This window comes from Enhydra lutris, unplaced genomic scaffold, assembly GCF_002288905.1.
Source record: "Enhydra lutris kenyoni isolate GAN:26980312 unplaced genomic scaffold, ASM228890v2 scaffoldscaffold6, whole genome shotgun sequence".
In the NCBI taxonomy this organism is placed as follows: domain Eukaryota; kingdom Metazoa; phylum Chordata; class Mammalia; order Carnivora; family Mustelidae; genus Enhydra; species Enhydra lutris.
Window position 1 is genome coordinate 49,204,951 of NW_019154090.1, and position 22,939 is coordinate 49,227,889.

At 46.5% G+C, this 22,939-nt stretch overlaps 1 protein-coding gene across 1 annotated transcript in view; it reads left to right on the plus strand.

The window, feature by feature from the left end:
• The window catches only part of LOC111141918 (synapse differentiation inducing 1), a 101,733-nt gene that overhangs the window by 19,671 nt on the left and 59,123 nt on the right, over window positions 1–22,939 (plus strand). The window contains exon 2 of the mRNA XM_022494762.1: window positions 13,548–13,685. Coding sequence (XP_022350470.1) covers window positions 13,548–13,685 — 138 coding nt within the window. The remainder of the gene's footprint in view (window positions 1–13,547; window positions 13,686–22,939) is intronic.

A 22,939-nucleotide genomic window follows, 5' to 3' on the forward strand; every position in this document is an offset into this window, starting at 1 on the left:
GCAAAAGAGGTTTCTGGTAGCCTGGGGTGGAGAACAAGGCTGGACAAGTTAGGGGGAGCAGAGATGATGACCTGTGATCTCTTAAAAGAAGGGGTGCTGTGATGTTCACCTGTACCCCTCCCATAGCATCTAGAATAATCTCTTAACTAGAGACACATAGACTATTTGTTGGGTAGATAGATCGTTTGGATGGATGATGTCTCATTACCCCAAGCTTTCCCATAAGCTTAGGAGTACTCACATTCTACCAGGCTCCTCTTGTTCCTAGCCGGTCCTTCCTCACCCTCCACAGCCTGAAATTTCATTAATTGTTTTTCTCTGAGCTCCTGAGTTTGGTATTCCCCCGTAGATAGCCTCACTGTGGGCACTAATGAGCCATCCTGTACCAGATTCCCCCAGGAGCCTTTTGCTCCCTTGGCCCCTGGCGGTGGCACTCAGTTGCCCTGTCCTGTGAGATGATACCTCTGACTTTGCATGATGTCTGTGCTTTATTTTGGAAGCCCCCTTGGCCTTGTTTAGTTCAGCCAGACATCTCTGAGATGTTTGATGTGCTATGCTCCTGTGGGCAGGTGTGTGATACCAAAACACCACTAAGTAGCTTCTCTGAGGAAGCATGAAAAGGACAAGTTTGATAGAATACCAAATTTCAATGGAAAATGAATTATTCATGCTTCATGAAAAAAAGTGTATTCAACAATTTTTCCATTTTTTCCCATAATGCTCTCAGTGTTTCCATTAAAGCACAACTGTAAAAAGAAAACAATGTATGCAATCCTCAAAGGAAAAAAAAATCAATTTAAAGTATAGTTTTCTCCTTCTAAAATGGCATGGGTAGGAAATATATTTTTTTTTTACTTTTTATTTTTGAAATAATTTTAGGAATACAGGAAAGTTTCAAGACCAGTACTCCTGTATGTTTGTCACCCTGTTTTCTTCAGTCTCAATAGTTCCCCATACTTCCTTCATCATTCTCTCTATCCATATACAGGTGACTTTTGAACAACACAAAGGGTAGGGTACTGACCCCGCATCATCACAAATTTACATATAACTTTTGACTCCCCCAGAATGAAACAACAAATAGCCTGCTGTTGACCAGAAGCCTCAAGATAACATAAACTAAAAAAAAAAAAAAAAGAGAACAGTAACTATTAACACATTTTGTGTATTGTATGCATTATATACTGTATTCTTATAATAAATTAAGCTAGAGAAAATCTTATTAAGAAAATCATAAGATAGGGGCACCTGGGTGGCTCAGTGGGTTAAAGCCTCTGCCTTCGGCTTAGGTCATGATCCCAGGGTCCTGAGATGGAGCCCCCCTTCCTCTCTCTCTGCCTGCCTCTCTGCCTGCTTGTGATCTCTGTTTGTGTTTGTCAAATAAATAAATAAATTTTTTAAAAAAGAAAATCATAAGATAAAATACATTTACAGTACTGTATTTATTGAAAAAAAAATCCACATATTTGACCCACTCAGGTTTTGGGGGGTTTTATTGTGTGTGTGTGTGTGTGTGTGTTTATTTAAATTCAACTAGCCAACATATAGCACATCATTTGTTTCTGATGTAGTGTTCAGTAATTCATCAGTTACATATAATACCCAGTGCTCACACATCACATGCCCTCCTTAACGCCCATCACCTAGTTATCCCATCCCCCCACCCACATCCCCTCCAGCAGCCCTCAGTTTGTTTCCTATAGTTAATAGTTTCTCATGGTTTTCCTCCCTCTCTGATGACTCTCCCTTCAGTTTTCCCTCCCTTCTCCTATGATCCTCTGGGCTGTTTCTTATATTCCACGTATAAGTGAAACCGTATGATAATTGTCTTTCTCTGATTGACCTACTTCACTCAGTATAATCCCCTCCAGTTCCATTCATGTTGATGTAAATGGTTAAATATTCATCCTTTCTGTTGGCTGAATAATATTACATTGCATATATATATATATATATATATATATATATATATATATATATAGTATCTTCTTTAGCCATTCATCTGTCAATGGACATCTCAGCTGTTTCCACAATTTGGCTCTTTGGCTCACACAGTTTTTGACTCCTGCATTTTGGGCAAGACCACCACAGAAGTGAGCCCATGCCCTTCCTGGCACAGGGCATCAGGAGGCACATGGTGTCAGTGTGACCCATAATTTTGTCACCTGTTGACGATGGTGCTAGCCAATGTTCTCACTGGCCAAGAGATAGTGTTTCTTTGCAGTCAATCAGTATCTTGTAGGGTGGTACTATGAGACTATGGGGACATCCTATATCTCACTAGTTATTCTACTGGTTTTAGCATTCTCCCATAACAGGTAATCCCATAATCCCTTCTGTATTTATTAGTTGGCATTCCACCATGAAACAGTTTTCCTTTACCCCATATTTATTGTTTCCCTCATTTAGAATTTTATTTCAGGCTGGGTCATTGATTCTTTTTTTATTCAATGGGTTACTCTTCCATTTATTACAGTATTTATTTTATGTTTATTATGATGCTTACTTTTTTATATTCTTGACAGTCCTTTCAATTTGGCTTCTGTGTCCTTTTGATGTAACTCATCATTCCTTAATCATCTGCATCATCATTTCCTAGTACAACAAGCTCTTTTAGATGTATCTTTTATTTTGGCAACCCTAGCTATGAAATCAACCATTCCCCCAAAGAACCCTGGCTGCTTTTATTGGAGAACGGTATTTAGAAACCAACATCTGGGTGTTAAGTCTGTTCACTGCCCCTGGGAGGAGGATTGCTGTTTCCAGGCACTCTTAGCAGACTGAGCTGGGAAATACTTACATGCATATATTACATAAACTTATCTATATAACTGTGTGTTATAGGTTGATGGAAATAGATACTCTAAGTTTCAATCCAGTCAGCTCACAGTGGTGTCCTTCATGCTGTTTTAAGCTTCACTGCATTCCATGGTGTGGATGTATCACAGTTTATGTGAGCATTCTCCTTTGAATGAGCATTTCAGTCATTTCCAGTAGTTTACAATTGCATATAATGCTGAAGCAAATAACTTCAAGCATATGCATTTTCATATTACTGGAGGCGAACCTTCAGGATACATTCCTAGAAGTGAGATTACAGGTCCAAAATAAACACAAGTTTAATTGTGTTCTATCGACAAATATGCTTCATAAGGTTGTACCAATTTGCATCCCAATCAGCCTGTTTCCCCACAGTCTAACTAATAATAAATTTGATTGTACTTTTTAATTTCTGACAACTCAATAGGTGGAAAATGGTTTCTTGGTGTAGTTTTCCTCATTCTTTCTGTGAGTGAGGTTGAGCATAATTCCACCTGGACTAGGGGGAGGCAGGCCAAATGCCCAGGTCATGAAATTCAGGTGGTACCCTATCTCAGATGCTGGCCGTGTACATGAGGGCCTCTGAGAGTGAGGAGCACCACAGTGGCAATGATGCTGGGCTAAGAGTTCAGTCCTAGTTCCCCTCTTTACCTCAAAACCGGTTCAAATCCACCTTGCTACAACTACTTGGACTTTCCTTCTGAAACCAGTGAGGAACTCGGTGGATAATGTTTTGCATTCCTCAGACAAATGTAATGTAGACTAGAAGCAAGATGGTCTAAAAAAGATAATCATCACCTTATGCAATGATGTACACAGCTTTTCTGTGGAGAAAAATCATACATGCAAAAAGCACAGATTAGAAGCAGGGATGCCCCTCTAGAAACTGGGTCAGCAGTTAATGATAACTAGACATGTTAGGGCTGGGTAAACCAACCTCTGGATTAGCCATAAAACATTAGCTTCCTGTTTATTTCCTGATACTGAATAAGCCTAATTTTCTCAAGCTGTGGAAAATGGCCAGTACTCTGTATGGTCTGGCTGTGAGCACCTCTTTGCTCCCACTTCACACCATTTTCTTTCTCACTGTCTAGAGCCTTGTTTGTGTACAGTGCTCCTGACCCAGGGCCTTTGCATGTGTTGCCCCCAGGTCCTTCACAAGCAAGGGGCCTTCAGATGGGAATCTAAATTTCTTCACAAAATCTGAAGTTTAGTGTACAACTCAGTTATATCCATACTGTGGATAAAACACAAAAACGTGACGGTGAAAAAGTAACCTAATTACCAAAACACAGTGATTGCTTGCTGTGTCCAGATCAGTTTTACCTCATTCGTGGGGTGTTATTTTACACCAAGTCTTGCACACATGATGCATATTGTGCTTTGTGCTTGTTTATTTGGCAGGAATGAGATTTATCCCGGATTCCCACATTCCTTGTGGGCCCCCATCTCCTCACCCCTCCCAGGTGTTGGTTGTGTGTGGTAGTCTTGCTCCATCTAGCATTGCTCTGATTCAAATTTTTAAGGTATCTATGAACATCCTCAGTTTCTCCACAGACTCTGTAACAGTTGTTCTCATAGCCCCTCAGGAGAAGAGGACCAAGAAGCCCCCTGGCCTGGCCTCTGCCTAGCTGAGGACTTCCTCTGAGGACCTGAGGGACCATCTGCAAAGTGTTGGAGAACCTCTGCCCCCAGGAGCAACCTCCACCTGCTAACCACAAGGAGATGGTTCCTCCTTGTGGGCTGACTTTGGGAATGGTCTAACTCTGGCCCTCTGAGGTCCCAACAGGTCCAGGCTCTAGGTCGTACAGGTGCCTGCCTCAATGACACGCCGTTTATCAGCTGTGTTCCCAGGCAGGTCCCACTTCTCCTTCCTGCCAGTATCTCCTGTCATCATCTCCCAGGAAAACAATGCACCCCAATCTTTTGCTCAAAATCTGCTTCTAAGTGGAGCCACACTATGATCTGTCTCAAGAAAGCATTTTGCTATAAGTTGATTCCCAGAGCCCCTGAGCACTCCATACTGCAAGAAGACCTGACCTGGGGCGGGGGAGAAATGTAGAGATTTGGTCCTCCTACTCTAGCCATTGGATCAAATACCCATATCTTGTTAGAAAACAAGCTTTAAATTAATGCAGGCATATTGAATAGCCCCGTAGAGTGATCATGTCTTAACCAGCATACCCTAATTTCGGACAAACCAGGAGCAATGCCCAGACATAAATCTTAATGAAGCTTGCTTCATTTGACTCCTGTTTCCAGAACATTACAGATGTTAAGGCATCAACTGCCCTTAGATGATAATTAGACGCTTCCCAGACAAGAGATGAGTTTGCACTTTATCCAGGACAAGTAACCATCAGCAGAAGAAGATTCCCTCTTGACAACTACTCTGTGTGAAAGAATGTCTGTGTCCCCAGAGTGCTGCAGACCTAGCCCAGGAAAAATTGTGTTTGTGTGTCCCCTGCCTCATCTGTCACCTTTGCTGAGTGGGCTGTCTGAAGGTAATGAATGCTGGATGCAGCCTGGCCAAGACTCTTCCTGGAGTCACCCTCTGGACACCAGATGCCTGCCCCTAAAGGCTGAAACTTTTTAAAGGGAATTAAATTTTCAGATAAGTCAAATCTATTGACCATGGGAATATAGCCTTCATGGGACTATAGTAGGAGCTAAGACCTGAAGGCCCCACCACAAAGGAGAAAAGAAATAGAACAAAGAACATGGCTCTTAGAGGTGACCCAGAAATGGGTGTCCGTTTAGTTTCCACCATATCACATTTGCACACAGTGATGGTCTGTTCCTCAGTCTTCTTGCAAATAGTCTCCTTACATTACTTATGGTCAATCCTCTGTAACCCTGGAATCAAAGTTGGAGCTTCCCGAAGAGACAGGCAAGGTGGGAGGTAAGTGCTGAGGGGTGGCTGACCCTGCATTGTGTGTACCTGTTTACACAGAGGTATCCTGGACTGTGGGTCATGGGAACTGGGTCTCATTCATCCTGGAACATGGATGACACTGGGGCAGTATTGGATATCCCTTCTGAGTTAACTATGTTTTCCCCCCGTCTTCAGAAAAATTTCATATTTCTATGCTCTTAATCAGATTATCATCTTCTAAAAATACCTCCCTCCTCAAGGAATATAAAATCATTAAGGGAATATTGTGCCAGAAACTACCAGAGGGGGGCAAAAAAAAAAAAGTTTACTTCTGAGTGATGCATTAATTCCCTCATTTTCAGTCCTTGCCTGCCTTCCTTCCTTCCTTTCTTCTTTCCTTCTTTCCTTCCTTCCTTCCTTCCTTCCTTCCTTCCCTCCTTCAGCTGAGAGCTATTTGTTTTATAAACATTTACTTGGGAACCCAACATGAATATAAGAAGAGGTGGAGTTGTTTAGGTGCAGGTAATTTGGGGTCTGAGGACTGTCTTTCAGGAGGCCCCCGACCTGCCGCATGAAATGTAGCATGGAAGCACCCCTCTTTAAGTGAAAAGCAATGCAGCATATGCAATGACATGCACACTGTGATGTTCCACCCTGAAAAGAAAAGCATTGATTGTCATTACTGAAGCGATCAACTCGCCCTAATCATTGGGGAGTTGATTAACAAAAAAACAATTGAATTCCCAGATTTTAGGAATTAGAATAGAGTGTGAAGTACATGTGATACTTTACTGACACTGCACATAGTTTCACCTTCCAAGGATGAGCCAGGGCATGAGCTTCGGAGCAATGTCTGTTGAATGTTGCTGGGGAAAATCTGGTCACACCTGCTTTGGGCTGTCACCATGCAGGGCAGTAAGGAGCTGCTCTGTGAAGCATGTGGTCTGAATATTTCATACTTGAAAGAGACTGGGGCAAGGCCAAGTTTCTGCCTTCGTAATCTGCTCTGCTCCTTCTCTGGGCTGTTTCCCAAATTCTGAATTCACAAATTCCTTGGCCCTTGCTGAGCACCAGGAAGGGATGACAGACATGAACTTGGGATCCTTTCTGGAATGGTCTCTACCCTGCTGCTCTCCCTTAGCAGCGCCCAGGTCTGTGCCCACCCCCACCTACCATCTCGTCTCCTCCCTTCCACTCCCTCTCCTACACGGGCTTCCTTAGGGAGCCCAGAAGCAGTGGGGCTCTTTCTATCGCTTTGCTCCATTCTCCACTGAGCTATCCAAATGAAACAATACACTCAGCAAACAAGGGCTTCATTGGAGAAGTGTCTGTTCATGTCTTGTGGCCATTTTTTTACATGATTATCTGTTTTTTGGGTGTTGAGTTTGAGAAGTTCTTTATAGATCCTGGATATTAGAATTGCAAAGATTAACAAGGCAGGAAACAGCAAACATTGGAGAGGATGTGGAGAAAGGGCAACCTTCTTACATAGGTGGTGGGAAGGCAAGTTGGTGCAACCACTTCAGAAAACAGTGTAGAGATTCCTCAAAATTTAAAAATAGAGCTACCCTATGGCCCAGGAATTGCACTACTGGATATTTACCCCAAAGATACAGATGTAGTGAAAAGAAGGGTCATATGTACCCCAATGTTCATAGTAGCAATGTCCACAATAGCCAAAGTGTCGAAAGAACTGAGATGCCCTTCAACAGAGAAATGGATAAAGAAGATGTGGTCCATATACACAATGGAATAATACTCAGGCATCAGAAAGGATGACTACCCAACTTTTGTATCAACATGAATGGGACTGGAAGAGATTATGCTGTGTGAAATAATTCAATCAGAGAAAGTAAATTATCACATGGTTCCACTTACTTGTGCAACATAAGGAATAGTATGTAGGACATTAGAAGGAAAGGAAAATTGAGTTAGGGGAAATCAGAGGTGGGGGATGAACCATGAGAGTCTGTGGACTCTGGGAAACAAACTGAAGGTTTTAGAATGGAGGGAGGTGGGGGGATGTGTTGCCTTGGTGATGGGTATTAAGGACGGCAAGTATTGCATGGGGCACTGGGTGTTGTATATAAACAATGAATCTTGGAACATTGCATCAAAAACTAATGATGCATTTTATGGTAACTAACATAACACACACACACACACACACACACACACACTCGAAGGAAAGCAAACCAACAGACAAGCACTTCCAAGAAGTGCCTGAAGAGGCAGTCTTACATGTTAAAGCAGAAAACTTTGTTCGTTTATTCTTGCCCCCACTGCACCGATGTAGCAAATAACCTCTGTTTATAAGATAATTACTACCTAGTAGGAGAAATTAAATTATATGCCCAGAATAATTAGTGAATAATTTAATGTGGACAGGGGATCTCACACTCCATGCCAGCTGTAAGACCACAGAACACTGGGTCTGACTCTGGCAGGCACACAGAGGTTGGGGGAATGGCATCCCCCTGCCTGCATGTTTGTGCTGCCTTCTCCTCTGTTCTGCTAGTCAGCTTCCCTAAGTAGGACAACCCTGAACCTGACCAAGTCATCATTCTCCCCAACCTTCCCTGCGGTTTCCCCTAAATGAATGGTTAGGATGTGCACCCTGGACTGCATAGGGAAGGCACTGCAATGGGAAAAGGAGAGGAGCCAAGGTGGGAAGCAGGGCTGGAGGCAGTATATTCATGGGCACCAATAGCCCAAATGGAGCGAATCCCCTGGTTATTCCAGTGCTCTCTAAGCAAATCCTGGGAGATTTTTTGCTTCAGTTGGTACTGTCAGTGTTGGCTACATGCACATGTGAATTCTTTCACTCAACACATGTGCTTTGGGGGCACACAATGTGCCTGAGCACTCAGGATGCAGCTGTGAGCAAAACATGCAAAACTTTGTGCCCTCCTCGTGCTTCAAGGAAGAGAGTCCAACAGTAAAGAAGCCAGTGCCACCTGTGGTGCAAAGGTGACACACCAGGCAGGAAAAGGGAGAGTAATGGCAGTCTTATAGGATATCTGGGGAAGCTATAATGAGAAATGGCATTTAAGTAAAGCCCCAGATGAAGTGAGGAAGTCGGTCATGTGTGTCTCTGTGTCTCTGGGGTAGAGAGTTCCAGGTTGAGGGAGCATCAAGTGCAAAAGCCCTGAGTCAGGTACTCACTGAGCATATTGCAGGAATAGCACAGAGTTCCCTGTGGGTGAAAGACAGTGAGGTCAGAGTGAATATGAGTCAGATCTTACAAGATAGTGCTGTCCAATAGAACTTTCTGAGCTGTTGCAAATGGTCTACACTGCACTGCCAGCTATAGGTGTTAACCACCTGTGGCAACTGAGCACGTGGCATGTGGTGGTTTGGCTGAGGAACTAATCATTAGGTGTATTTGATTTTAGGTGATCTCAGTTTCAGTAGTTCCGTGTGACTATGGCTGCCATGCTAGTCAGCCCAGATGTGTGCTGTTGGCTGCTTGGAGGCCTCTGGTCTTGACCCTCAGTGAGACAAGCCCAAGGGGCCAGGGATGAGGTCAGGTCTGACCCATGTCTCAGCGAGTAAGCTCAGGTGTTGTGTTCAGTTCTGACCCTGCTCTGCCAGCTGCTCTTTGGGCACTGGGCCCCCCACGTTATGCGATTTCTCTATACCAAATCTCAGAGAAACCATATTCCACAGGATTCAATGTGAAGAGGAATGAGTGGCAGAAGCCCCTGCACCTATTAGCAGGTCTGCACCTTTACAATTGTCATTGTTGAATGACCTTGCTTGTAGAAAAATGCTAAAGCCCAGACATGCAGAAAGAAAAAAATCACCAACGTCCTCACCATCCAGAATCATCTAATTTCTAACGTTCTACTCTTATTTTTCATTTGAATTTTTATAAACATCTTTCTAGGGCAACAAGTAAACATTTATATCATTGTTTTCTGTGAATCTATAGAACTCTATGTAGAATTCTTCTGGGATTTTGCTGTTTTTAAACAGTGCTGTTAAGAACACTCTTGAACAAACACCGCTACATTCCTGGAAAGTGATCCTCTTTGGGGAGCCCTGCATTTGAGCCACCCATCTTCTGTCCCACCCTGCTCTGTGTGCTCCCACTCTTTCCTTGGGGTCACACAGAACAGCGTGCCAGATGAGCAAGCAGAATTTGGGGGGAATGGGAAGGCAATGCAAGGCCCAGAGGGGGCCGACAGGGGGACTTTATGTGAGGTCTTGAGTGACTCCAAATGACACACCAGAGCCCAGCTTTGCACCCCGAAAATGGCATCTTCACAGTCCAGGCTCAGTAGCCAAGTGAATTGGGATGTGTGAAACATATCATGCCTGGCATTATGACAATCTTATTAAAATATCCTAAGGAAGAAAACCCCAAGGGGACAAGAGCTGTCGCTCTGAGTGGAGGTGTTAGAACTGGGCAGAGAATGGGCCCATTGTATGAGGTGCCGGTGGACCAGCAGGCAGAGCCAAGGGACTCAACAGCCCCTTCCTCTGCCGGTGCCTGCTCAGTGCTGGCTGCCACAGAGGAGGCTCCCGCAGGAACTGTAAGCCCCCTTGGAATGCTGTCAGTCTTCCTTGCAATTCTCTAATCTGATGACCCATGAAGAGGATTTTTAGGAACAGCTGCTGTGCGTGATGGATTTCTTGGTGCTGGTGGTTGTGTGTGTTTTTCCCGATTTGGCTTATTGGTATCCACGCAGCCTCGCCCAGGCTGGCCTCCTCTCATCTCCTCTCCTCCCTGTTGGTGGCACGATGCCCACGGCCACTTATACCCACAGAACAGCCGCCGATGGAAGACAGAACATAAAATGAACCGGGCTGTTTCTGTCTGCCCTGTAATTTGCCTGAAGTTTTAAAATCTATTTTAATCAAAATTGACTAATTATTTTGGTACCATGTAGCCACAACTTTGCGATTTACAGACTGTGGTTCCCTTACGCTTCTAAATAAAAATCTGTGAAGATTTGGGGGGAGTGCCCTGAAATCTAATTCTTTGCTCCAGGGGCTTGAGGTATAATTCTAAGCAGATTTCAAAAACGGAAGTTGGATCTCAGTGTACCTATGTGGTCTGTGGCAACAGTTCACATGGCACATGCCTGGGGAAGCTCTCACTGCCCGCTACTCTCCCTGGCCACCCTATTGCCATCATGAAACAGACCAGTCCAGACCAGTCATTGGAATCCCTGGCATGGGCAGGGCAGAGAAGACACCTCACCTTTGGGCAAGATGCACCTGAGCCAAAATGGGGTTTGCTTTCAGCAGGGGTTGCTGACCAGCACAGCTTACACTACAAAGTTCTGGAAGGAGTGGCCACTGATTGGGCAGTTCTGGGATTTGGCAAGACGTTTAGCTCTCAGAGCCCAGTGTTGTCCTTCATAAAATAGAAATAACAATAAAAATAGTAACTACACCTATTTCCAGAGTTGCCATGAGACTCCAGCCAGTGCAGGTATATAAAACTCGTAGTAAACTGAAACAAACAAAAAGCCCTACAAAAGCTAAGAAACGAAAATACCCATAGACAGAGTTGTTGGCCATGTGCAAGCACTTCCACCTGTAGCATCCTGATGGGTTGGTGTAAAGCTCATTAGCTCCGTGTCTGTGTCCTGTGCTGAGAGAGGTGGTTGCTCTTTTATACCTGATCCTCCACCCCTCCCAGGGGCCCTCTGGTCACCGTCACCCCTGCCCTGGGACTGTCACTACAGGTGCCTCCCTTCCCAGACCTCACCAGCTCCTCGTGCAGAGGACCCTTTGCATTGCGGCTAAGCCACCCAAAGGTGCTGACACTCTCCTGTTTCCAGAGTGAGAGTCTGGAGGCCAAGGTAGCCTTGACATATGGCTGCTTGTCTGGAGACACACAGCCATGAAGACACTCAGGCCCAGCCTAGAACACTGCACCCCTCCATTCAGATCAAAGATGTTGGCTTCCCAGCAGGCTGACACATGCACATCTCTCCCTGGCCAGCCCTCCAGCCCCGGGTCTCACCTGTGAATTGTCCATTCCAGGGGTGGCTCAGTGCCATTTCCAGATAGTCATAAGGACCATGATTCTCATTTCCCTTCATTGTTTGAGAGACCTTATGGAAAGCAGTGCTACAGAGTGAAAAGCATAGAAATTTCACAGACCGGGCTCTGTCTCGGGGAAGCCCTGTGGTCCAGACTCGTGGAGTGGCTGGCACCCCAGGGGCCAGTGTCTTCCTAGGGTAGAGAACCTGCTTGGTAGGAAGGAGCCAGCTCCCTGTGACAAGGGATCCCTCCCAGTCTCTGACCCATGGTGGGGGGGCGGTGTGCATGTGTGCAAGTGTGTGATGGGTGGATGGGGACTGTGTAGACAGTGCATAGCCCACTTCAAGCACCGGGCCTCTGGAGAGGGTCCTTGTTTGTTTTGAATGAGACCAAGAGAATGTGCCTGTTCTCCCTCAACGACACAGAAACAGAATACTAATGGGAAGTTCCCATTAATTCCCTGCAGCCCTGTGGCTGTCTGCACACTGACAGGAGGCTCTGAATGGCAGTGATACGTGCATTTAGTTAACCCAAATAGGGAGGCGGCCCATGGCCCCCTGGGGACTTCATCTGTCTGTCCGTGCACCAGAATGTCAGGGGCAGCACACAGTGGCACTGCTGGGGTGGTCGTGGCAGTGATGGCGTCCACATAGCACAAGGCTCACTCACACTCAGTGTCCACCTGGGTGTTTGGGGCCTCAGGTCAGTGCCTGCCCTGAAGCCACCTGAGGCAGTGACCAGGCTGTCTGCAGCGCGCACCGAGTGCCTCTGCCCGCCCTACAGCCGGAGGCTGTGTGTTTAACCACCTCTGGCACTGGCAAAGGGAGTGAGGAAGCTAATGACCCTCTCAGGAAGAGATGCTCTGGTTCTTTTTTAGGAAACAAAATCTGGAGTAAAATGTGATTCTGTCTTTGTATAAAATAAGCACGGAGATACGCTGGCCCTGGTTTTTGGATGAACCAGCATAAGTGTGCCATGTTTTAATGAGGAGAAAAGATTCATGATGGGGACCCAACAAATGGAACAACCCATGAGGCGAAAAGCATCCTGTAGGCACAACATCTAGAGGTGGGGGTGGTGGGGGGACACCAGCTGTCTAGCATCCTGGAGCTAGGGAGCCTTCTGCAGGGAGGTTTGATCCATGGTTCCCATACTTGGTGAGTGCTGGAGTCTTCCGAGCTGCTTTTTACAAATCCCTGTGCCAGTCCCTGAACCCTGCACCAGACTCCCTAGGAGGTTCTGCCAGGCCTGGGATGAGCCCATGGGCTTGCCAAATGGCCTCATCACAGAGCTGCTTTCTCATGAAGCAGCCATCAGCTCCTCTGGAAGGAACGTGGACACCCAGGGTTGACGCTAGGCCCAGCAATGTCCTAACTCAGATCAGAGTCTGAGGAAATGAAGGGGTTTCAAGGAATGTCCCCTTGCCCCAAGCGGCCCCTGCCTAGCCCTGTAAACCAGTTTGAAGTCTTAGAATAAAGAAAGGAGTCCACATGCTGGTGAGTGTGCCTTCTGAATGTGCCCATCCCATCCTCGCATAGGTTAAATTTCTGTCCCCATCCTGTGTCCCTGGATCCCAAAGATCTGTGAAATAATGGACTTATGTAGTATTTGATCTTCTATGGAACCCAAGAGCCAAGTACTTGGAATTTTTCTCCTCCTATTCTTGATAAAGTTTTCCTTAACTGGGGCCTTCCTTTCTTCCTTTCTCGGAGAAGGAATCTTCCTTCCTATCACTGCACAGTAGCATCAGTGACCATCCCAGTTTCGACATCCACATTTGGGGCATTGTAGAGTGACTCCATTGTTAATGATCTCTTCTTCTGTCCCATCCCTGCCCATTTCTCTCTTGCAGAGCGACTACTCAAGTGACACAGAGAGTGAGGACAACTTCCTCATGATGCCCCCAAGGGACCACTTGGGCCTCAGCGTCTTCTCCATGCTCTGCTGCTTCTGGCCTTTAGGCATCGCGGCCTTCTACTTGTCCCATGAGGTAAGCCTCTCTCCAGCGGCCCCACATGCAGCACAGTGAGGCCACTGAGGAGGAGAGCCCGAGAAGACTGTGCAGCTCAGGTTTTCCCACGTGGCCTGCATTGTATGGAGGACAGGCCCAGGAGAGAGAGAGATCAGGAGGCCTCACCTCGGCGTACTGGGACTGCTTCATGGCCCCCAGGGCAAGGCAGGCTGTCCTCAGGAAGAGGGCTTCCTGACAAAAGCAGGCTGGGATGTGGGATGGACTCAGCCCTGGGAGGCACCCTAGACTTGCTGGGAAAGTAGGTGGGGCATGGGGGTGGATCTCTCTGCAGTCAGTCTCATTCATACAAAATAGGTTCTAGTTTCCAGCAGTCCATGTGTGCCCCTCCCTAGCTGAAGTTTTGCTGGAGGACATGGCCCATCGGATGGTGAATCTTGCCCTCCTTCCTTCAGCATGAGGGCTTCTGGGGGTCAGTACCCAGGCCTTTTTCATGCAAAGCATCCTTCTTGTTGTGCCTTCATGGAAGATAGGCTGAAAGATATTCTCTAGCAAATGAAGAGTACTCGCGTAGAAACAGTCTCAGTCCCGGTTTTTGTTAGTCTGCCAGCCACAGAGTGTCTCAGCATCCCCACAGCCACACCGTCATCCCAGCCAGACCATAGGAAGGCGGCTCCCTGGATCAGCGGGGTGAGCGCAGAGCCCACAATCATGTGTGTCCTTGGGGCATGCCGAGCATCCCTCAGCAGCCAGTGCTCCCTTTCCTGCTTCTAGGATTCTGGGGCTCTGGCAGGTCTTGGGTTGGAAACATTTATTTCTCCTGGCTTGAAAACAGGTCTCCTGGCTGAGTCCAGCAGTGACCTCTCACTGCTTTTTACAGGGTTCTGTGCTGACCTCATTTTGTTTGGTGAGAGGAGAGTCCCTTGATACATTTTCCTTTCTCTCCTCCTTCCTTCTGTGACATCATGGAGGAACAGGGAAGAGCAGTGAACACCCCTGAGAACAGATGCTTCTTAGCAGGGACTCTGGAGAGACCCCTCCAGGAAGTAATGAAGCAGGCCCGCCTCCCAGCCCTGCTCTGTAGTCCAGATTCTACAAGCTATTGGGTGGGGCCAGATGGAGGATGGGGCAGTCCTGCACTGCTGGGGTTGTGTTGAGCGGTTGTTCCTTATCCAGCTTGGCCTGGGGGATCTGTCTGACCTTCACTTTTGTGAGTTTATCCTACAAATGCCAAAAACACCCTTCTCTGGGGAAATAGGCATGGGCCAGGGAGCAAGACTCCAGGTCTGGCAGAGGCCTGGGTAGCTGTGTGGGGGGAGTCAGACCTGGGTATACCTCGACCCCAAGAAGGGGACATGGGCACTACTACATGGGCGAGGATTGGGGCACACAGTGGGGTTGGGAGACAGACGTGTACACAGATGCCCTCAGTGTGCAGAACATGCTCTGAAGAAGATCCCCAAGGCCCAGAGCCTGTCCTCTCCTGTGTAAACTGCACCCGGAACATGTGTGAGCAAGCTGCAAAGGGTAGTCTCACTATTAGAAAAGGAAGGACAGGAGTATGGGACATAGAGAACCAGCTTCTCCCACATCACAGGGCATTCAGGCTTTTCCCATGAGATGATGTGTGACATTAGCCTTCTCCCATGAATCCCAGTCCCGCCAACTGTAGTGGTAAGGCGGGGCAGGTCACTCTTAACCTCCTGGGTCAACCCAGCTGAGAAAGCCCTTTACCTACCTTGTCTGGCGTTGTTGGGAAGTACCATTGACATCAGAGCTATATTTTGATTGCCAAATTTTACAATGGGATAGTTTCCCCTTGGATTACATGGGGGCAGATGTTACCTGCTCAAAGGTGTGGCAGCCGACATCAGCGTGAATGTGCAGACAGGGCGCTGGGCAGAAATGAGCTCTGGTAAATGACTGGCCACAGGGAAAGGCTGGAGAGGCTGCCCTGTCTTGGCGGCTCCACATCCTAGGTGAGGCCCCATCTCTGGAGCAGGACGAACTGTGCACAGGGTCTCTGTCTGAAAGATTGCAACTATAATAAATATCAGGGCCACAACTGCCAACGCTGGCATTTAGGTTCTTTCTCGGAAAGTAATTTTATTCTTCACACCTTAAGAACCTCTTACTTGGGCCTGATGTGTCATGATGGTTAACACCTTTGGTTGTAAAGACCATTCTGATTATTCGTTTCACAGCGAATGTGAAATGCAGTGTCTGTGGAGGCCTCTGGTCACACTGCTCTGAAGAGAAAAGCAAATACTTTTGAATGCCTGCAGCATTGAAATTAGAGGACGGGCTCCGGGGTCCCTCCAACTCCCAGGCTCTCAGTCCTTCTTTTCCTAGTACTGTGAGCATGGATTTCCTTCAGTGGAACCCCAGCAAAGAAAGGGTACTACATCTTTGGGAGAACTCTCTGCAGGTTAGTGCCTATCACAGGACCCATGTCCCGAACCTTCTCCCCACAACGCTTGCTGTTTGACAGCCTAGAGCTTTGGCAGCTCAGGGCTTTCCTGCAGATCTGGGGGACACCCAGCCCCGGGCACATGGTGCTCCAGCCCAGCCATCAGGCTGTTGCGCATTCTGTGTGTCTCTTCAGCCCAACTGCAGACACAAAATCTGCAGCAGGCATTGGAGGGGAGAGGATGGGGCACACCATAGAACAGACACTCTGAGAGTCATTACACTTGATTAAATCAGTGCTCTCCTGAGCAAAGGCAGCTGGGAGAGCTCTCCCTGCATGCACTGGAGAGAGGAGAGCCCAGAGCAAGCCCATTTCTCCGGGGTCCTTTGTGGGCTGCTCCCAGGGCCTGCTGCTGCCCTCAGGTGTGGGGATACTGAGGCAGGGAGGTCACAGCCATCTGGGAAGACAGGACCCCTCACATTGCAAATGCTATTCACAAGGAAATCTTCGATGCCTAAGTGTGATTTGGGGTGATTTCTTTTCCTTTTTTCATAGATCAGATCTCAGTGTAGTCACTGACAATTACATCATGTCTGTGTGTTGTCAAAATAATCACTCAGCAAGCCATTCAGAAATGTGTGAGTCCATTCCAGGCAAACAAAACAAAGCAAATCTCAATGAATAGATGCCACAGGGCAGTGGGGAGGAGAATTAATAGGTTCCCTGGACTTACAAAACCTGGCTTATTTTTTATTCTGCCTTATTCCAGCTGGGTCCAGGTCAGCAGGCAACTTTACCACACCTCAGCTTCCTGATCCACAAAATGGTATCAGAATAGCCTACAGCATGTAGCCAGTTAGGCCACAGAAGTGAACATAGAGAGATGGTCCCTGCAAGGTTCCTGCAAAGTATCAGGGGCTGACCATGCTCTACTGGAAATCCCAGTTGTCTATACCCATGTGGGTCCCTCGTGAAGGGAGACCTGGAAGGAGACAGAGGATATTTTCTCCAACAGATTTTATAATTCAAATAAGGTTAGTTAAGTAATAGGAACAATAGTACTGAAGGTGTTAGCAAGCTAGGTGATAACTGCTGAGCACGTCATAGGTGCTGGTCCCACGTTAAATACTGTGCACATGCTTTCTCGGGGCCGGGTCCTGACCAGCAGCATCAACACACCAGCACAGTTTGCAATGCACGTTGCCTGACCTCACCGAAGACCTGCTGGGTCAGAGCATCGGGGAAAGGGCCTGGTAATCTGCATTTGAGCATAGGGCATCTGTGATGCAGCACTGCCATCATATCACTCTCTGGGCCATGAAATCGGGGCTCAGCAAAGTCGGATGTTGTCCTAAGGTCAGGGGTGTTTGGCCATGCACTGAGATTACTGGTATGGCCTGGTGCAGAGCACCTCTGGAGGAGGCAACTGCCTGGGCCCACGGGGATGGAGGACTCAAGAGTCCACGTGGAGGCCGGTGGGGGGAGGGGCATAACATTTGTCCACAGCCTTGTTTTACTCCAGCTGCATCAGTTGTCTGACCCAGCTCTCAATGCAAGCAGGTTTTATAAACCAATTCATAGGGCAGGAAGTGTCGTGTACAATGTTGGTAGCTCCATCTAGGAACCGAGGCTTCTGAATAATGTGGAGGATAGAAATGAAGCCCTAATTTGCTGAGTGCCTGCTGGGAGCTGGTTACTGAGCACATCTTTTCTTATTTAATCTTTGTGATGAGTTTGAAAGGTGGGCAGTTGTTATCGTTTTATGGATGAGAAAACTTAAGTTTCAAAGCGTTAAATGATGTATAGAAATTGGAGAGATAGCAAGTATGGGTACATGAGGTAAATAGCAATATTTCTAACCCTTAAAACTCAATCTTCTGCAATATAGTTTGACTTTTATCTGTTTGCAAACAAAAATAGTAGTACAGTACTTGTTTCTAAATCCACCATGCCTTACTGCGCTTAAAGCATGTTGTAGTAAGAAAGAAAGGTCCATTCTAGACAGGATAGCGGTGCTTGCCCTCAGTACCTTTACCTTTACTCAATCCCACAGGGCAGGTGCTATCAAGACAGAGGTTGGGGACCCTCCCCCAGAAGGCCTTGGGTCTGGAGCTGAGCCCCAGACAGGCTGGAGGGTTGCATGGGCTGCCTCTGTGGCAAACATCTCCTGCATTCCAGTAGTTATTATGTCTTGATTTCATTCCATTTTATAAAGTGTTTCTTTCTTTTACTAACTGCAAAATTATAACGGAAATTAAATGAGAAAAGGGTATTAAAACCAGATTATGAATAGCACCAGCAAAGGGAATTAGAAAAATTAGGGAGAAAAAAGAGGAAACTCTGTATATGAAAAATAGAAGAATGAGAGTACAACCCAGCCTATAAGAGTGTCCTTAAATACAGTCATTCATCTGCTATTTATTGAGCACCTACTATGCGCCAGGCCCTGCTCTGTGTGCAGGGATGCAGCGGTGAACAAAGCAGAACTCCACCTTCACAGAGTCAACATTCTCATCAAGAAAAGTGGAGAACACACACACATAAACTTCAAGTGTCCAATAGAGATACATTATACAAGAGAAAAATTAAGTAGGAAATGGATATGGAGCATACATTTTTAAATAGGTGGCCATGGAAAGGCTTGTTGAGGCAGTGCCATTTCATGATGAAATTACAGACTGGCCATGTGGACCTCTTGAGAAAGAATATCTCAGGCAGAGGGATAGCCAGGGCAAAGGAAGTGTGGGGAACATGCCTGGTGCACACAGGGAATGATGTGGAAGCCACTGTGGTTGCAGCAGGTGCCCTCTGGGTGTGGAAGAGAAAATGAGCCAAGAGAGGGGCAGGTGGGGGCAGACTTCACAGTGCCTTTTAGGTTGTAACAGTGACTCAGTCTTTTTATTTGGGCCGAGAGGCCACTGGGGTATTTGAGCAGAGGAAAGACACCACCTGTGTATACTCTATCAAGCGAGCCTGTAGAGGACGAGGGTAGAAGCTGGGACACCTTGCTGGAGACTGGTATAATCATCCAGGAATAGACCATCCAGCAGTGTTCTGGACCATAGAATCCTCCCCTCTTGTTTTCTCAGTGAAATAGCAACTCTGATAATAGCTCTTAGGGATGTGTCTGTCCTTTCCCCATCTGACTCCAGTAGGACTGGATAATATTAAATTATGGGAGAGAACCAGGCAATCCTTAGTAGTAATATATACTAAAGGTACTTACTATTTTTCCTGAATTTGACTTTCTCTAGCAGAGTAGAAACACAAACCGAGTACATTGCAAACTGTTTTTTTTCCCTCTGAATAAGTGACTGTGTAAATTTTACAAAGGTGGAGGAAAACAATTATGGAATTTGGGGCATAAAGACCTGTTGCTCAGATCAGCCCTGGTAGAAGACATGAGGGACAGCATCACTGTCCAGCAGGAATGAAATGCTTCTCTCCTGAATCTCCACCTTGGATATCAATACTAATTGATTACGGCTGATTCATAGGATTCTTGTCAATGTTTTCACCCCATTTCCGAGAAAGACCCCAAACTTTTCTGTAATCACTCTCAAGACGTGCCTCTCAAAGAGGGTGGGGACACGGTTTCCTTGCAGACTGCCAAATAATGCCATTTGTTGGATTCACTTACGTAGCTGGTTCTTGAGCCACCATTCTAATGGAGCTAAAAGAACCAACCCATGGGGCCATCAGGACTTGGATGACTTGTCTCATCTTCCACTTTATTGACATTGAAAGAACAAACTGACTGCTCTTAGAAAAATGCGAGATTGGTCAGATAACTTAAAAATATGAAGCAGGAAACCATTAGGGACTTCTCAGTGCCTAGACTTCTGACCTCTTGCAGCTGGAATGATTCCCATGTTGTGTATCTGTGTGTGTGTGTGTGTGTGTGTGTGTGTGTGTGTGTGCGCGCGCGTGTGTGTGTGTGCATTTATTTTGCCACCTGGAGAGATGATTAAATGTGAAAACACCTTTTTCTTTGTTACATCACTTCTCCACAGTGCCCACACATGTGTTTACCTCCATGTGGTTTCTGGGTCCTTGCTCTTGCCCCCCGCACACCCAGATGTCAATATGACCATCAACTGGTCACCTTCATGTTTACATGATTAGTCTCTGTGCCTACTATGGGGCACTCCAGTGTCACTCCCTGTACACACGTGTGGCTCATGCAGGAGGCAAAGGAGTAGTAGCCCTTGTTGCTGGGATGCAGGGAGCTTCACGACACCATAGAGAGGTGCATGTGGTGTCTGGGGCATGCTGAAGAGATGGGATTGTTTCCTCCATGATCAGGAAAGGGATTGGCCCTGAATTTGCTCATCCTTCCTTCCTTACCCCCAGCCTATCACCCAAGGCCTCTCAAGGTCTTCCAGGATGCACTTGGAGGAGCTGCCTTGGCAGCATTGCTCAGGAGAGAGATGATGGATGTCCACTGTGCATTTTTCTGCAGCTAAAAATGCAAGCTGAAGGGGAGAAATAGTGTGTGCAGAAGAGATTCTGGCTTTATGTTGTGGGAAAGGCTATGTGTGTTTTTCCTTGTTTCTGTTCTAGTATTTCAGGACGTGCTTCAACTTCTCCAGGGACTGCCCCATTCCTTGTTATGTCTGATTCTGAAAGAACTACAGTTATTAGGCTGTGTATCAGTTTTGGCCTTATTCTCCAGGAGACGCTGGGCTGAGAGAGAGTGAGCCTTTGCTGCAGTGAATGACCGAGGCCCTGGCCCAGGCCTGGGAGCTGGAATGCCTCAGGCTACTGCTTCCCCTGTGTGGCCCTGGGAGATGCGTAACACCACTGCAGCAAGCTGATGGGCACCAAGCAGAAAAATCTATCACCCTCCTGGACTTGCCCCAGGCTCCCTAGACGTGGAACCTACAGCAAGGTCGGGGCGTTAATGCTTTATTTAGAGGTACATAGAAGGAAGGAAAGAAATGGAAGTGCCTTACCACGCTGGTTACCACCTCCCAGCTCACAGGACCATTCTGGCAGGGGCCACTGGAGAGGGAGTGTTGTCCCACTCCCATGGCCTGCACAGGTGGAGTGTCATGCTGCCTTGGCTGTGGTGGGGGAAAGGCCTGGGCCAGAGCAGTCAGTGACCAGCCGGAGGCAGGAGGCTGAGGGACTCTGAGCTGCAGGAGATGTGTCTCATGCCCCTCCTCCTGTCCCTTCTCCAGGAAGCACAGGTGCTGAGCTAGTCACCTGGGCATCAGCAAGCTGAGGTTCTATCCCGTTATTGCCCGAGGGCTGCCCCTCCTCCATGGACACAGGAGCATTGATAATGTAGCAGGAAGACTCTCTGTGGTCTACACTGACCTGACACCAAAAGGAAAGTGGGTGGTATAATAAGCTGACATCCAGCCTTTATCCTGTACTAGACAAGAGTAGCACCCTTCCATGGAGTGAGAACTACAGTAAGAGCATTGCCTTAAATTCAAGCTGGGCAGGGTGCAAAGTGCTTTATGGGCACCTAATTTTCATAAAGGCCCTATAGAAGGAGGTAGCAGTACTATCACCACTGCACAGCTGGGAAAGGTGGATAGACCCTGTTCACATCAGGGTCTGTGCTATTTATGAATCTTTCAGATGCACTCAGATCCACTTCTGTGGAGGAAGTTTACTGTGGATAACATTTCATCCTCATGAGGACCATTGGCCAAGACACAGGTTCTCTTGGGCCCAGCAAGTAAGGAAGCAGAAGCTTAGCAAGTTTGTTTATTCAGGATCACAATAGCAGGTTCACTGGTACACCAAAAGGGGGGTCCTGGGGGTGAGACTGTATGGAATCACTGCAATGCCAAGAGAGTTCCTCTGTACCGGCATTTGGTACCGAGTCTAATTCAGTCTTATCCATGATCACTTATTTTTTTTTAATTTAATGCTGATTGATTTGAGTTCCCATGTAAAAATTATCTTTTATTAATTTTCTTATCAGTCCCCATTTATCCTTCCAACAAGAACAAGTTTGTGGCTTGAAAAATTATCCCATGGTTGTTTGTTGGAAGAATCAGTCAATTGATTCCTTTTTTAAGTCTTCCTTTATTACAATGTTTAGCTCTCCGAGAGTGGGATATATTGTTATACATTTCTGAAAGTCAGAAAAATGGAAAGGGACTGGAGAGAAAATAACTCCAAATACAGGCAATAACTAGCTTTTCTCTCCTTTGCACAAGTGTGTTTGTGTTTATTTTTCATGTTTTGTGTGTGTATGTGTCTGTATGTGTGTGTGTGTGTGTGTGTTCTTTGGGTTTTTTAAGATTTTATTTTTAAGTAGTATTTACCCCCATCATGGGGCTCAAACTCACAACCCCGAGTTTGAGATCAAGAGTTGCATGCTCCACCAACTGAGCCAGCCAGGTGCCCCTATTTGTGTGTTTGTTTTAACATCATTAATGTGAACATGATTTTCAAACCATTCTTAGTTTGAAAGTAACACTCAGAACAGTACACATGTATAACCACATAGCTTAACAAATTAGTCTAAAGCAGGTGGCCAAGTAACCATCAGCTAGGTCAAGAAATACAATACCTCCATATCCCCCTGCCACATTCCCTTCTGACCTTGGCCCCTGACCCCACCAGTGTGTATGGTCGTGACTTCCATAGGGCTCACTTCTTTGCATCTTTATTATTTATTCCCTATGTTTACTTTCCCAAGCCCTCATTACTTTATCTTTCCTGACTACACTTGCAAAAGCTGTGATCAGCATAAGTGACATCCTTATAGTGTCTCAGGTGTCTAAAGGAAAATTTCCAACCTTAATAGAGACATAAGAGCTTTCAGATATCTTATTTTTTAATCATGAAAGGATGTCGAACTTATCAAAAGCTTTTTGTGCAAATGAAAAAATTTATATGA